The following is a 14,594-nucleotide window of genomic DNA, read 5'->3' on the forward strand; positions in this document are numbered from 1 at the left end:
ATAGGAGTTGCTGGTCGAGTACCTACTCGCTCAATGAATCCAAAGTCAGAGAGTTTACTGAGTTTAAAATTGTTGGTTGAGAGTACCCTCGTTAAGTGAATTTTAGAAGGACTTTCCTCGTGGAGTCCTAGTGATACACTCGCCTAACATTGGACAAGTGGACATTTGTGCACTTTTCACCTAACGAGGAGATGGTTTCACTATGTGAGTAGTTGTTAGATGATCAATTGAATAGGCTTTGTGATTTCTATGAATGATTGCTTAAGAAAAGATTGGTACATGAGATGTAATTGATACTAATTCAAGGAGAATTAGTGGTGAGTTGTCTTAGTGTATGCATTGGTGTAGGGATTCAGTTGGAAGTTATCCTCACGCTCTATTGAGCATGCATTAAATTCTCAAGTAGAGAAGAATGGGGTATGTGGTGAGAGGAGAAGGAGATCCTAGTTTAGGGGTTTAACTTTGAATAAAGGTATTAATGAGCTAATCTTGTGTGTGGTAGAACATAACTTTTTGACTTTTTGTTTATCGCTTTGTAAAGCACTGCATGCCACTACAATTTTACAACTTACCAGAGACCAATACCAATGCATATATCCAAATAATTGAGTCATAGCTTTAGGTCTTTCTATGAACTAGGATGATTGATTATGTATGACTTAAGTAATTGTATTCTTGAAGGATTTAATCTTTTTATACATTAGCTTACCCTTTTCTTAGTATTTTGTTTGGTTTGTTTGGTTTTTCTTTTGCAATAATCACCTGATTGGTGGACCAGTTTAAGGGGAGGAGGATCCAGCTGTCTAGTTAGTATCTATAAATCTTATATATGTATAGATTTTTTTTTTGAATAAAATAACTCTAGATTTTCACCTTTATCACGTGTGAGTTTATATTTCAGTATATCTTATCTTGGGATGACTGTAATATACTGTTCACATGTTAGTATTCTATACTTTATGATTATCAACTATGAAATGTTTTGTTTAATGGTGTTAGACTATTATATGGGATGTTACAATTGTTTTCTTTTAAATTATACATTTATTGTTTTAATATTTGGTTAAAATACTTTTTTTGTCCCAATTTTCGTCAAATTTTGTCAAATTAGTCATAATTTAGTTTTTGTGCTCAAATAAGTCTTAATTTTTGTCAATTTTGTTCGATTTGATCTTTCTTGCTATCACCGTTTAAATCATTAACGGTCATGAACAATGACTGTCAAGTGTTTACATGTTAGTATTCTATAATTTATGATTATCAACTATATAAAAAAAAAAGAACTTGAGGAATCAGCGTGAGAGATTATAAGATCCTGAGACTTGTTTTATTTTTTTAGCATCATCTAAGATATTAATTTAACTGTATGCAGATGTTGAAAGAAGCAGGAAAAGAATTTAGATTGTGCCAGTATCAATAGATGTAGTTGAGTAACGGTAACATATAACAAATTATTTTGAAAAAAATAATTTTCTTAATTTTAAATTTATTTCTTTCTTTAGTAGAGACTATATATATATTTTTTAGTTTGTTTTATATACTTACTAGTCTAATATATTTTTTTTTTTAAAATATTTTATAATTTTTTTACCGTTATCTTTTTTCCACATATTTTTATAAATTCAAATTTATTTTATAAAATTATTTTGATTATTTAAAAACTATTTTTCTATTTTCATTTTATTATTATTATTTTTATTATAAAACTCTCCTCTTTTTAATTCTTATGCTTAATCATAAAAATTGTTTTTATGTTTTTTTTTGTGTTTATCTTTTAAAAATTTATTTTCACTATAAAATATTTTTCTTATCTTTTTCCTTCTCGTTTAATTTTATATTTTAAAAAAAGGTTTAGTTAGGTTATATTATATATTTAAATTAGTTGTTTAGAAAATAAAAAAAGATTGTTATTATTAAAAATTAATTTAATTTATTATTTAATTATTTGAATAAAATTGGGTGTTGATAATAGTCATTTAATTTTGTATTATTTTGTCTCAGATTCAATTTTCATTTTATAACTTTTATTTAGCTCAAATTGCTCATTTATCATATTTAAATTCAGAAGTTCCTTTAGATTTAAAAGTTACAGTGAATAAATTATAATTAGATCTTCTGCTAGTCTCATAATGGTTAAAACTTATAAGTAGAACAGAAAATGAGTAAGATGGATCTAGCATGGATTAGTTCAGCGCGAATTAGCTCTTTAGTTCAAATATTGAACTTAATTCTTTTATACATTTTGGTTTATTTATTTTTTTCCCAAAGTAAAACAGTAAAAATAATTATATAAATATAACCATATAAAATATAATATTAAATATGTTATATGTTCACACATAGTTGGCTCATAAATTAGTCGAATTGAATTATTCATAATTCAAATTTAGTTTATTTACTTAATAAATTCATTGTTTAAAATAAATTCAGCTTATTTGATTTATGGATTAAATCCAATAAATCAATATATTTTTTAAAGTATGCTCAAAGTCCCTTTAAAAGAAGAGACCCTAATTATGAAAACCGAATATAAAGGATGTTTTTTAAAGCAATGTAAGCATAACCATTTCTACAATATTATCTTCTATTACAAATTTCAACGTGCAGTAGAAGAAAGAAATTCTGATATGACACATCTTTTAGTTGGTCGAGTAAAATTTAAGGGAAAAAGAAAATTTGACCTTTGGGGAGAGAAACTCAAAATTTTCTTTCATCCTCTTTCCTCTTCGATTTAATTTGCAATTTCTTTCTTGCTTCCCTCATCTTTTCTCTGAATCAAACAGAAGGTAATGCCGTAACTTGCATCCGTGGAAGTGAAGGTATTCCTAGGAACTCGAGTCTGAACATCATATGCCACTGCTCTTGCGAGGTGGTTGGTTTGGTTATTCATAATTTGGTGGGGCGAGACTAGATTTCGACTTTTGTTGTTGTTTGTAGTTGTCTCTTCACTAATGCAGTATAGACACCATCCTTGCTAAGAAGCTCATCATGGGTGCCACTCTCAACTATTTGGCCATCAGATATAACTGCAACGGTGTTAGCAGTTTTAACGGTTGATAACCTATGAGCAATGACTAGAACTGTTCTTCCTTTCATGAGAGACTCCATGGCATCCTGCTCCAAATCAGCACCATTAGCATATTGTGCAAGAGAAAAAACAAGTTTATGTGAGCATCAAAGTGGAAAAGGATCGGAACCAAAATAGTCTGTCAACTCACCTGCACAAGGTATTCACTTTCAGCATCTAGGGCACTGGTAGCTTCATCCAAGAGGAGAATTTTTGGGTTCATAAGAAGGGCTCTAGCAATTGCTATTCTCTGTTTCTGCCCACCTGAAAGCCTTACCCCACGCTCTCCAACAAAGGTCTGGTATTTCTCTGGGAATTTTGATATAAATTCATGTGCATTGGCCATTTTCTGCATTCAAATTCACACTAACAATGAGAAAATGAGAGTAGCTGTCTTATTGGATGGAGAACGAAGATAGAAAATATTACAGAAGCATTCTCTAAATCAACTGGGTCCACTTTGCCATCAAATCCATAAGCTATGTTCTCCTCTATGGAACAGTTGAAGAGTGTAGGCTCCTGACTCACTATACTGATCTGCAAAGACACGAGCAAACTGCATTAATTTAAGTTATCCAAATCACAAAAAAAATGTAGATTTTGAGGAGTCCAATTTCTTGTTACCATTGCCGTATTACATTAAACCTGTAATACGCCACTCAAGCACCAAACTTTACGTTTTCATCATCAAACTTAATTGCAAAGCAATCAGATAGCACAGTAAAAAATGTAGCAGTAATAAGTCACAACATGATGGGTACAAGGCATGAATTAATAAATAGCTTTTCATCTCGACTTCTTATCAAGTCAATATACCAGGATTTTATCCTATACTCATCAAGGCATCATACTGTAAGACATTACGTTCCTAAAACTTAAAAACACGACACTGCAAGTCTACAACACTAAATTGAGTAAGTCATTGTCAGTAGTGTATGAATGTATTATATATAGTTAGTATTTACTGAAATGTACGTGTGATGTTCATCTGCTAAATATTATAAATTTGTTGTATTCTGTAAAATGTACTTTTGATATTCAGTTGCTAAAATGTTAAAATTTATTGTGTCCTACACTCAAACAGCTGCTACAGTGCTAGCCTAAAAGTCCATGGCCCGTTTGACAGTATATCGACAAAAGAAAATTGTATTATTTAAATTCAAACACTTGATTGTATCGAAAAATGAATAAAGAAATAAACTTCTGAAATTAAAAAAAAAGAAAGAAAAACTGTGGTCATGATACCTTTCTGTGTAAATGCTGGTGTGATATTTCTACCAAAGGAACCCCATTCAGTAGAATCTTTCCCTTGGTTGGGTCGTAAAATCTTTCAATTAAGTTCGCAATTGTACTCTGCACAAAATAAGAAACAAATTAATGTGAATGATGTCTTCACTTTAACTTCACCTTGCTAACCTTTGTACGCCTCTTCAACCAAAGCTCATTAAATAACATCCTTTTGGAATGATTAACTCTAAAAATAAACAGCAAGAAAGGGAACACTATGTGTACTATACCTTTCCACCACCACTTGGACCAACAAGAGCAACCTTTGATCCTGGATGCAGTTTCAATGTAATGCCCTAAAGATGAACAGTGCAGTATAATTTGATTAATTATTTACCGGATGCCAGAACATTTGCAATGCCCGAACATAAAACTAAAGGGAAGTTGTTACCTTGAGCACTGGATGACTAGGGCGTGATGGATAGGCAAACCACACATCATCTAGTTCTACTTCCCCATCTTGATCACTACAATAAAAGATATTCAGTGCGACTTCTCATACAAAGGAATAAAAGTTTAAGTTGAAAGGGATATATTTAATTCATGAAATGGTTCTGAAATTTGCATTATATAATAGAAAGGGTGAAAAGAATGTGTTCACCCCTGTCTTAGGTATTCATTCTCTATATTATGAAGTCTCCCTACTCTGTAGCACTTAAAAGACTGCGGCAAAATCTATAAAGAAATGTTTGATTCTTTGCTTACTTTTTTATTTTATTTTAAAACTATTTTCTAAACATCTTTGCACCAGTACTATCAATTTATCATCCAAAATTTTTAAAAACCAAAAAACATAAACAGCACGGAGATGTTTTCTAATCCTCTTTTCTTTTGTTTAAGCGCTAGAGAGAAACTTTAAAAAGACATAAATGTGTTCAGGAGACATGCGTTTTCAAATGTGCTTAGGAGACGAACAAATTTTACAAAAATAGAAAACTGTTTTTAAAAACAATAACAAACAAGGCATGAGTGTCTAAATATCATAAGGTTTAAGTTATAATGAGTTTAACCACTTTTTTATAGGGAATACAGGATTTGAATGTATAATCAGGACACTGTAAAATCATTTAGTAAAAGATTCCAAAAAAGTAAGCTCCTTCATCTGCACATCCTAGACCAAGTTCAAGGATAGTAAAATACATAATTGGTGAAATGATAGACAAATTCTCAATGAATAGCATAATAGATTTACAACTATACACACTCTATACTATTTGGTGAAATTCACGAGTGACTCCACTCAATGACAGGGGTCCTGCCTCCTATTTAGTGGGTACCACATTAATTTCACCCTACTGTACAAAGTGTGTTGTCTTGTGTTGCTAGAATTTCTCAAATTATATTTTAGGAATTAAATGAAACTGACCCCAGTGGACATTTACTTCCTGCCTTGGGCATCGATGAGGTACGATCCAAAAGTTGAAATACCCTTCTGCTAGCACCTGCAGCTTTCATAACTACTGTATACAATCCTGACAGACCAGATATAGAAGAACCCACTGCAAGAAGAAAAAGGAGCTGAGTCAATATCAATACATCACAGGTAGTTCAAATACAACAGTTAAATTATCACTGAAATAAATCAAGAGAATAAACAAGAAGAATCTTAACCAACTAATAGCAAATATCCATGGATCATGCACATACTTTCAATGTGAATATTCCCGGTTTCACTGTAATGTAAATGGGAGAAATAGAAAAGAGAACTTACCTGAGAGACTATAAAGAATGAAAGATGTAAGATCACCAGAGGACATGTAACCCCTGATTGTCAAATTAGCTCCATATATAACAACTACAATAACTGAAAGTGTAGATGCAGCATTAAGGCCTCCAGAAAAGAGTCCAACAACTTTCTGCATTGCCAAAGAGATACATATAAGATTAAATGTTGTAAAGGAAAAGAAAAGAAGTTACACAATGTAACAAAATATAATTGGCTAGCTCACAGCTTGTTTAAGTCCAAGATTAAGTGTTTCATCAACTTTCTCTGAGTAGCGCGTTATTTCAAAATCTTCTTGGGCAAATGATCTTACTGTTCTTATTGCACCAAAGGATTCCTGTGCCACACAGATGAAATTAATAAGTTAAACTATCTTTTCGTATGATATCTGTTTGGTGTAAAAGGCATACCTCCGCAATTGATGAAGCTAGTGCAGCAGCAGCTTGAGTTTTATGAGAAAGTTCACGCAGGTAACGGCCAAACTTGCGAACAGCAACGGAAAGAACAGGTACAACAGCCAAAGCTAACACTGCAAGAGTTGATGAAAAAGAAAGTTAGGATAATGGATAAGAAAACACAGGTGAACCAGTTTGGCCAGAAAACCAGTGAAGTGGCTCAGTTTTCAATCTAGAAAAATTGAAAGATCAGACATTTAGAGAACAACTCAAACCAGTGGCAAAAAACCAGTTTGGACAAGTTTTTTATTTATTTTTATTTATTTACTTCTTCTATCCTTTATTCAACCAACGATATGTTTCTGAGACAAATAATTATACATGTATAAGGTCCACTCTCGCCAAATGTGGTTAACTATTATTTATTGTTTTTCTGTCTACACAGGATTTACAATAAGGTCCTTTTATGCTAATGTTATATTTTATCTGATTTGATTTCTTATCATTTTATGTTTCATTGCTTAATAAATTGTACGATATTGAAATATTTAATTAACTGTCACTGGTTTGACTATAGTTGAATCATGAATGAACCAAGCTGCCACCAATTCAATGACCAGTTTTTTTTTTTGAAAACATTGATTAGGATATACATAATTGTGTGTTTGCATTTCTTCAATGTTGAATAACTCACACGTTAACTTCCATGACGTTGCAAACATGAAACTCAGACCAATAAATGCAGTTGAAAAGTTTCTCAGGGCCTCAGAAAGATTGGTAGTCGCAGCATTCTTTATGATCTGTGTATCTTCAGATAGCCTACTTAAAAGTTCCCCGGTTCGAGTAACATCAAAGAAAGCTATCTCCTGAGAACACATCATACATAATAAACAAGCCTGCTCAGTGCTCGGAGAAATTAACACATCTAAAAGTGATGCAAAGCAAGAGTAATTACTGTATTACCTGGTTTACAAGGTGACTGAACAAATTCTTTCTCAGCCGTGCAACAACCCTTTCACTGGCAGTATAAAAAAGCCAAGCTCGAAGTGCAGTGCAAATTGATCTGGAAAACCATGAAAACTCAGTGATAAATTAAAAACTATGTCTATGATAAATTGGAAAGTACTCAAGCAAGGATCATACCCAAAGACAACGATCAGAAAGATTTCTAGTATGGTGTTCTTAACAGCATCCAAAGCTTCATCTTTCTCCTCTGGAGTCCGGAGGTCCCTAGAGACAATGTCAATTATTTTCCCACCAAATTTTTGCTGCAGCAAGAATATTTCCATGTTCATTAGAAAGCAGGTAGAAACTTACATTCAGCAATGGTGACAGCAAATAACATAAATACACGCTGACATAATATTTAGTATCTCTGTATGCGAGATGGACCGGTAAAGGGAGGTATTAAAAGAAGCATACAACTAAGATACTTGATGTGGCTGCAATCAGAAGAGCCACAGTACCGATCACCAGCTTTCCAGCCTCAGGTTTTGCCTGCAATCAATTTCAATCGAACAAAAGAAGCAGCTTTAATGATCACAATAACATGGCAGCAATTCATCCAAAGAAACATTGGCCACTTACGAGTGAAAACACCCGACAGAATCCCACATTTGCCGCCTGTAATATCCACGCATTAAGTTAGCAAATGCAAATATTAACACGATGCTAATGCTATGAGATGTTACAGAGAGATTTAATTATGCGTGTACAGTAATTACCGGCACTGCGTCACCGTGTTCAAGGTCTGTTACTTGACCTTCCGAGCCACCATCCGTCTTTCCTCGTCCCTGTATTGTTTCAAAAATTAACGAAGTACCACATCGATAAATGCAGTCGCAGAAATATGTCCAAAATGCCCACAACCCTTTCGCAGATGTTTACATTGACTGTACTGTACCCATCCATAACCATACAATTCACCAAAGAAAAACGCATGACCATACCAAGAATTGGGGACGTAATTAATAGTTTCAGGGAGCAACAGTGACTGGGTAAAACCTAGGCCAGTAAAGCATACACGAGTTCCTCAGTGTGAAACCGTTAAAAATCCATGATCTCCCGTATAAATTTTAATTTCATACATGCCTCAAAATGAAAAAAAAAAAAAAAACAAATAGAATCCGAAAAATGACAAAAAACAGTATAGACTTCAACTCTGTTTTCAACTGAACGCAGTTTCCACAACACAACTTAACAGAAAGTGATATATACACATAAGAACAAGTTTAAACACCTACAAAAAAATCTCAAAAAAAGTTCTAATTCAATTAAAAGAGTACAATATGATTTATTATTATCATCATTATCATCATCATCCCGGAGGCAGTGAATTACATTGAATAAGCGTTTGTTTTTTGAATTGATGACAGAAGTAGCAACAAATGACAGTGTTGTAGTAGAGAAGAAGGAACAATCCAAGAAAAACTGTGGAGAGGAAGAGAAATTGACTTACGCCACGCTCGGATTCCAAGAGAGGGGCTCGTTCACTTCTTAATCCGTTCATTTTTCAATCTCTCAATTAATGCTTCTCTCACTTCCACTCTCTCTATATAGATACTGAGTACAACAACACCCAAAGGTTACCTCTGTTCCTTCTGTCCATAAAAATTAAAATAAAATAAAATGAAATTGTGTTAGTTGGGAGTTAGTCAACATGCACTCTCTATCTTGGGAAAATAATTTTTCTCATATTTTCTTTTGGGAAACTATTTTCTCTCATTGGCCAAGGGCATGAGCTAGGGTTAGGCATGCAAAGAGTGTGTGTGTCCATTTATTTCAACTTAAAAATCTTATTTAAAAATGCTATAAATATTATTCTTCCAATTTAGCATTTAAAAATAAACAAATCAAATTCACATTATGAAAATTAGTCAGAGATGCTCAAATAAAAGACTTATGCAGTTGTTGTAAATATTGTTTCCGTTATTTTCTAATTTAAGTTAAAGTCTTGTTTTTGTAATCTGTTTAATCAATTATGTTAAATAATCATACAATTTACGAAGACCAATATAGACGACTTTAACATGAGAAGGTTCAATTGTCATGTTAGCAAGAACAGGGAAGGTGCCATCTGAACTGAATATTTTTTTCAATAAACGGAATATTGTTTTAAAAAAAGTCATTCACGAGGCCTGAAATACCTATGGGCGACGAAATATATAAAAAAATTAATTATTTTATTTAATATATTATACAAGTATATAAGTATATATTATATTAGCCAATTTCAGTGAAAAAAAAATTCTTTTTATATTTAATATATACGTATAAAAAGTATTAGTCTTTTTCTATGATGACGTAGCTAGTGATGTACATGGCGATAATATAGGTACTTTTTGTTTGTTTCGTGTATTGTCTTTTTTTAATTAACTACAATTTTTCTTAAAGAAATAAAAACAGAGGAGTGAGGAGAACGTATACGTTCAGTCCGTGAATGTGGTCCCCACGCTCCAGGGAGGAAATACGTGGTTTTCTTTTCTTTACTCAAAGCACGTGTTCTGACGTGGATAAACCATATTCAGAGACTAAAACAATTATTTGACAAAATGAAAAAAGTTTGAGTTTATTTATTTTGTTTTAGGACAATAGGGGTATGTGTAGTTATCGTTCAAGTTATTTTAACTTGCTTTAACACATTTTTTTTAGTAATTATTCATAAAGACCAAAATATATTTACTTAATTTATTCTAATAATAATAATAATTATTATTATTGACATTTTCAACTGATTTTCAAACCTCAAGTTTCTCCAAGACCATGTGTGGAAGAAATGGCTTCAAAAAGATGATATCACATGCCATGCGCATTAAAATTTTGTTATTTTATGTGTCATTGTATGTGGAAGACACTTAACTTTCAAAAGTGGCTTTAAATGAGAGAAAATAACGTTGTTGATGTATTAAAAGAAAATTCAAATTCAGAAGAAGTAATATTGAAATTGTACAATTCTGGTGATAGATAATTAAGAACTTAGTGACAAGATAATAACTATGTAATCATTATGATGTTACCATTTTGAACATTTTTATTGTTGGTATTTCAAAGCTCAAACGGGCCAACGCAGAATTCAATGGGCCAACCATGAAATCCTCAGTTCTACCCTGGACACCCCTACGATTTCTTTTTGCACCTATTAATTATCACAGAATGCGAAAAGACCTTTTAAAGTGTTTATACTTTTAGAAAATATGATTAAGAATGTATTAAAAGTTTCCTGATCATATATTTTATAGATATTAAGATAAAATATATATTTAAAATGTAATTCAAAATTAACTTTTAATATTTCAAAATATTTTATAATAAATTTTATCCATTTTGAACAAATATTCGAGAATAGACCATAAATTATTTTGAAAATATCATAGTAGATTTTATTATGGGATTATATATGCGATTGTTGATTTTTTTTTCCATTTTTCTCCCTTCCAGCCAAATTTTAAACATCCAATAATCGAAAATATACTATATAAAATTAAATTCAATGACCGCAATTAATTAAACAATTTATAACAACTTATTTGACTATTTTCCATCAAACCTTTGGGATAGGCAAACGCTTAGTTAATCAATTTATACCTCAAAAATAACATTAAAAATTACATATTGTTCTTTGTTTTTGCACTATCTCATATATCATCATAACAACCATTTTCAGAAAAAAAAAGTAATAATAAAATTGGCACCAGTCTCAAAACAGTAGAATTTTGCATGGGCAAAATATTTTAAACATCAATAACAATATCTTGATTAAATATAAATGTAGAGAATAAATTTTATACATGGATATTTGGACATAAAATATATTTTCAATGGGAGTGACCGATTAGTTTAATTTGTTTTAGTCTGATATGCTCTTATACTATGTTCTTTTGGAAGAATTTATTGTTTATGTAGAATGGGAAGAAAGGATTAGTAAAGAGTGATGGAAGGTGATATCGAGTAATGATTAGGGGATTCTTATTTTGATTCCATTATTTGATGTATATGTCCAATTTCAAAGAAATGAAAGAGAAGAATGTCAAAGAGAAGAAGACAACATACTAATACTTGAAGAGCTGGAAGAATGAAGATAGAAGAGAAGACACAAGAGAAGACAAGTTTCTTACTAATATGTATATATATATATATATATATATATATATATATATATAAGAGTATTTTTATAAATTAAAGTTTAGCTGGTATGGGTATCTACGGGTACGGCTATGATATACGTACCCGCCAATGGCGGAAGTATGAAGGGACAGGGGGAGCCACGGCTCCCCCAACCATTTTTTTTAATTTTATTTACTATATATTTAAAAAATAATATTTATAAATTATTACTTTATTTATATTAATTAATTTTATTTTATTTTATTTTCTATATATTTTAAAAAATATATTTATATATTACTACTTTATTTATATATTATTACTTTATTTATATATTATTATCTTATTTAAATTAATTTAGTTTGAAAAATCTTTTTTAAAATTTAAAAATCATGTTTTTTTCTTTATTATAATTTCTTATACTTTTTTATTTGGTTTCTCTCTTCTGTGTCTTCATCTCTTTCTCCCGTTTTATTTTCATCTCAATTTTTACCATCAATTCCTTATTATTTTCAAAATCAAATTGCACAATCACAAAATTGAAGAGTTAAGAAATATTTTAGACTGAACAATTTCTTCTTTTGAGTACATTCATCTTTTCCTTTTTATTTTTGAAGCAATATGTTTCTCTCTTGTATGTGGCTTTTCTACGCTCTTGGCATGTATGTGTTAGAGATCATAAAATCATGCTTTAATTGTTGATCAAACTCTTCTTTGTGTAGATAGAGCTATTTTAAGCTTTGAAATTGTGTAAGGGAAGAACAAGATTAGGAATTACTCTAAGGTAAGGGAAGCTAATCATTTAGAAGTTATTAGTTTTCTTAAAATATTGAGTCTTGCTTTTAAGATTTAATTTGAAGTATTCATAATTTTATCTTTTTGTAAATAGGTGAGAGGTGAAAAATTTATATTAGAAAAATTATGATAAAGAGTAAAAGAATTGATTCTTTTTTCAAGAGGAAGGCTTGTGATGAAAATGAAAAAAATGCATCTACGTCATCTAAAATTGAGAAACTTCACGAGAATCCAAATATTGAAGAATTTATCAACAATGCAAGAGTTATGTACATGTTTGGCAACAACAAAAAAGTATGAAGTTTACTACTTGATAAATAAATTACTTTGTCTTATCATGACTCTTCCAATTTCTACAACTACAACTGAAAGATCTTTTTCTGCAATGAAAATAATCAAGAACAAGTTGAGAAATAAGATGGAGGCTGAATTTTTAGCAAGCACTGTGACAATCTATATTGAAAGGGATATTGCAACTAGTTTCAGCTTTGATTCAATTATTGAAGATTTTAAGTCATTGAAAAAGCGTAAAGGAGCACTCTGAATAAAGGTAACTTTTGTTTTTTTTTATATATTATTGTTGATGATAAACTTTATGTTACTCTTTTATATATATTATTGTTATATTGTTTAGATTTTATTGTCATGAGTGCTTATTTTGAATAAAAAAAATGATGTAAAGAAATTAATTTTTTTAATTAAAAAATAATTTATATATAACAAATATAATTTGGCCCCTTAGGATTTTTGGTCAAGTTCTACCACTGGTACCCGCCCCGTTAACATGTCAAAAATATCCGTACCAACAGGTAGCAGATATCGATTTTTAATATTCATTTCCTATCCATTGTGGATTTTATCCGCGAATATACAAATTTTTTTGACATTCGTACCTGTTACAAACAAACAAACTAGAAATTGTAATCCGTCATGTCACAAGATTGATTAACAGATTGACCTTTCACTTTTTTTTCTTCCTTTATCTAATTTTTACTTCCAAGATTTATTTGTATATATATTTATAAATAAATATTTAAAGCATTTTTAATTATATAAACATTTTTTAAATTTTTATTTAATTAATATTTTTAATTATATAAATTAAAATAATTATTATATTTATATATTAAATTACTTTAGTGTATAACTAATAATCAAAAATTAGTATATAAAAATTAAAAATATAAATTATAACAATAATTTATATTTACTTATTTACAAAAATATATTAAAATTTAATTTTTAATTATTTAAACTTTAAATTTTAATTTAAAAAAAATAAAACTTTTAACCACCAAAGCAGGATATAGTTCATCAATTTAAAAAATTACGCAGACCGAATTAAAACAAGTTGAGGAGTTAAAACCCGAGCCACCGAGTTGATCGACTAACACGCGTGCCACACCACTATGACAATCCTAGTTCCCAAAAATATCTGTTTGCAGCAACGACTTGGAAATTATGTAAATCCTAGCACACTTCATGTCTGTCATTGAATACTACATTTGTATAGTATTAGCCAATAACCAATTTGCATGGTGTTGTCATATCCAACACACCTACATTGGGATCCTACAAAGGGGCTGGCCTTGGACCTACAAAAGGCCAGGCCCAACCCTTTTGGGACAGAAAAAGGGGCTTACAATTGTTAGGAACAAGGCAATAAAGGAAAGAATAAAGGAGAGAAAAATAGACACAGAAAATTTAACGTGGTTCAGCGTACAATGTGTATGCCTACTTCCACGACTACACTAGGAAGTATTTGTATTTCTAGTGTATCTTAAAGCTTTTCACAGAGTCTCTTATATAGTAAAATAGAGAACCACATCTCACTATTCTAAGTGATGTGGGACTAAATCAAGCACCATAATACTAACAATTCTCCCACTTGGGGTTTGATTTACATTACCACCTAGTGTAGTGCCTTCATCATCAATTTTCTCGAATGCCAGTTGAGACAATGCAAAGCCTCAACTTAGTTGTTGTGACAATCTTGGTCAACATATCAGCTGGATTCTCTGCACTTGGAATCTTCAACAAAATCAAATCTCCATCATTTATCAAGTTTATGATAAAATGATACTTCAATTCAATGTGTTTGCATCTGGAGTGAAGAATTGGATTTTTAGCAAGACAAATGGCACTTTGACTGTCACTGAACAATGAAGGTTCATCTTGCCCTTTTCCTAATTCTTTTAGAAGATTCTTCAACCATATCATCTCT

At 30.8% G+C, this 14,594-nt stretch overlaps 1 protein-coding gene across 1 annotated transcript; it reads right to left on the reverse strand.

Moving 5' to 3' along the window:
* Window positions 1-2,530: 2,530 nt before the first annotated feature.
* On the reverse strand, window positions 2,531-9,191 carry LOC114178501 (ABC transporter B family member 25). Its single transcript, XM_028064437.1, has 17 exons — window positions 8,931-9,191; window positions 8,197-8,265; window positions 8,060-8,095; window positions 7,895-7,969; window positions 7,616-7,740; window positions 7,436-7,535; window positions 7,167-7,338; window positions 6,488-6,606; window positions 6,304-6,414; window positions 6,066-6,210; window positions 5,721-5,853; window positions 4,746-4,821; window positions 4,585-4,650; window positions 4,313-4,420; window positions 3,497-3,604; window positions 3,219-3,416; window positions 2,531-3,114 (listed from the first exon to the last, which is right to left on the reverse strand). The coding sequence occupies exons 1-17, from the start codon at window positions 8,979-8,981 to the stop codon at window positions 2,908-2,910; spliced, it is 1,899 nt and encodes a 632-aa protein (XP_027920238.1). The 5' UTR covers window positions 8,982-9,191; the 3' UTR covers window positions 2,531-2,907.
* Between the last annotated feature and the right edge of the window lie 5,403 nt (window positions 9,192-14,594).

The sequence above is a fragment of the Vigna unguiculata genome, chromosome 3 (assembly GCF_004118075.2).
Source record: "Vigna unguiculata cultivar IT97K-499-35 chromosome 3, ASM411807v1, whole genome shotgun sequence".
NCBI lineage: Eukaryota > Viridiplantae > Streptophyta > Magnoliopsida > Fabales > Fabaceae > Vigna > Vigna unguiculata.

Excerpts from the sequence above, each read along its gene's own strand:
- LOC114178501 (XM_028064437.1), bottom strand. The coding sequence starts at position 8,981 with ATGAACGGATTAAGAAGTGAACGAGCCCCTCTCTTGGAATCCGAGCGT. Across the intron at positions 7,970-8,059 it reads TCTGTCGGGTGTTTTCACTC|GCAAAACCTGAGGCTGGAAA; the intron begins GTAAGTGGCCAA and ends AATTGATTGCAG. Across the intron at positions 5,854-6,065 it reads CATTCTTTATAGTCTCTCAG|TGGGTTCTTCTATATCTGGT; the intron begins GTAAGTTCTCTT and ends TTCTTCTTGCAG.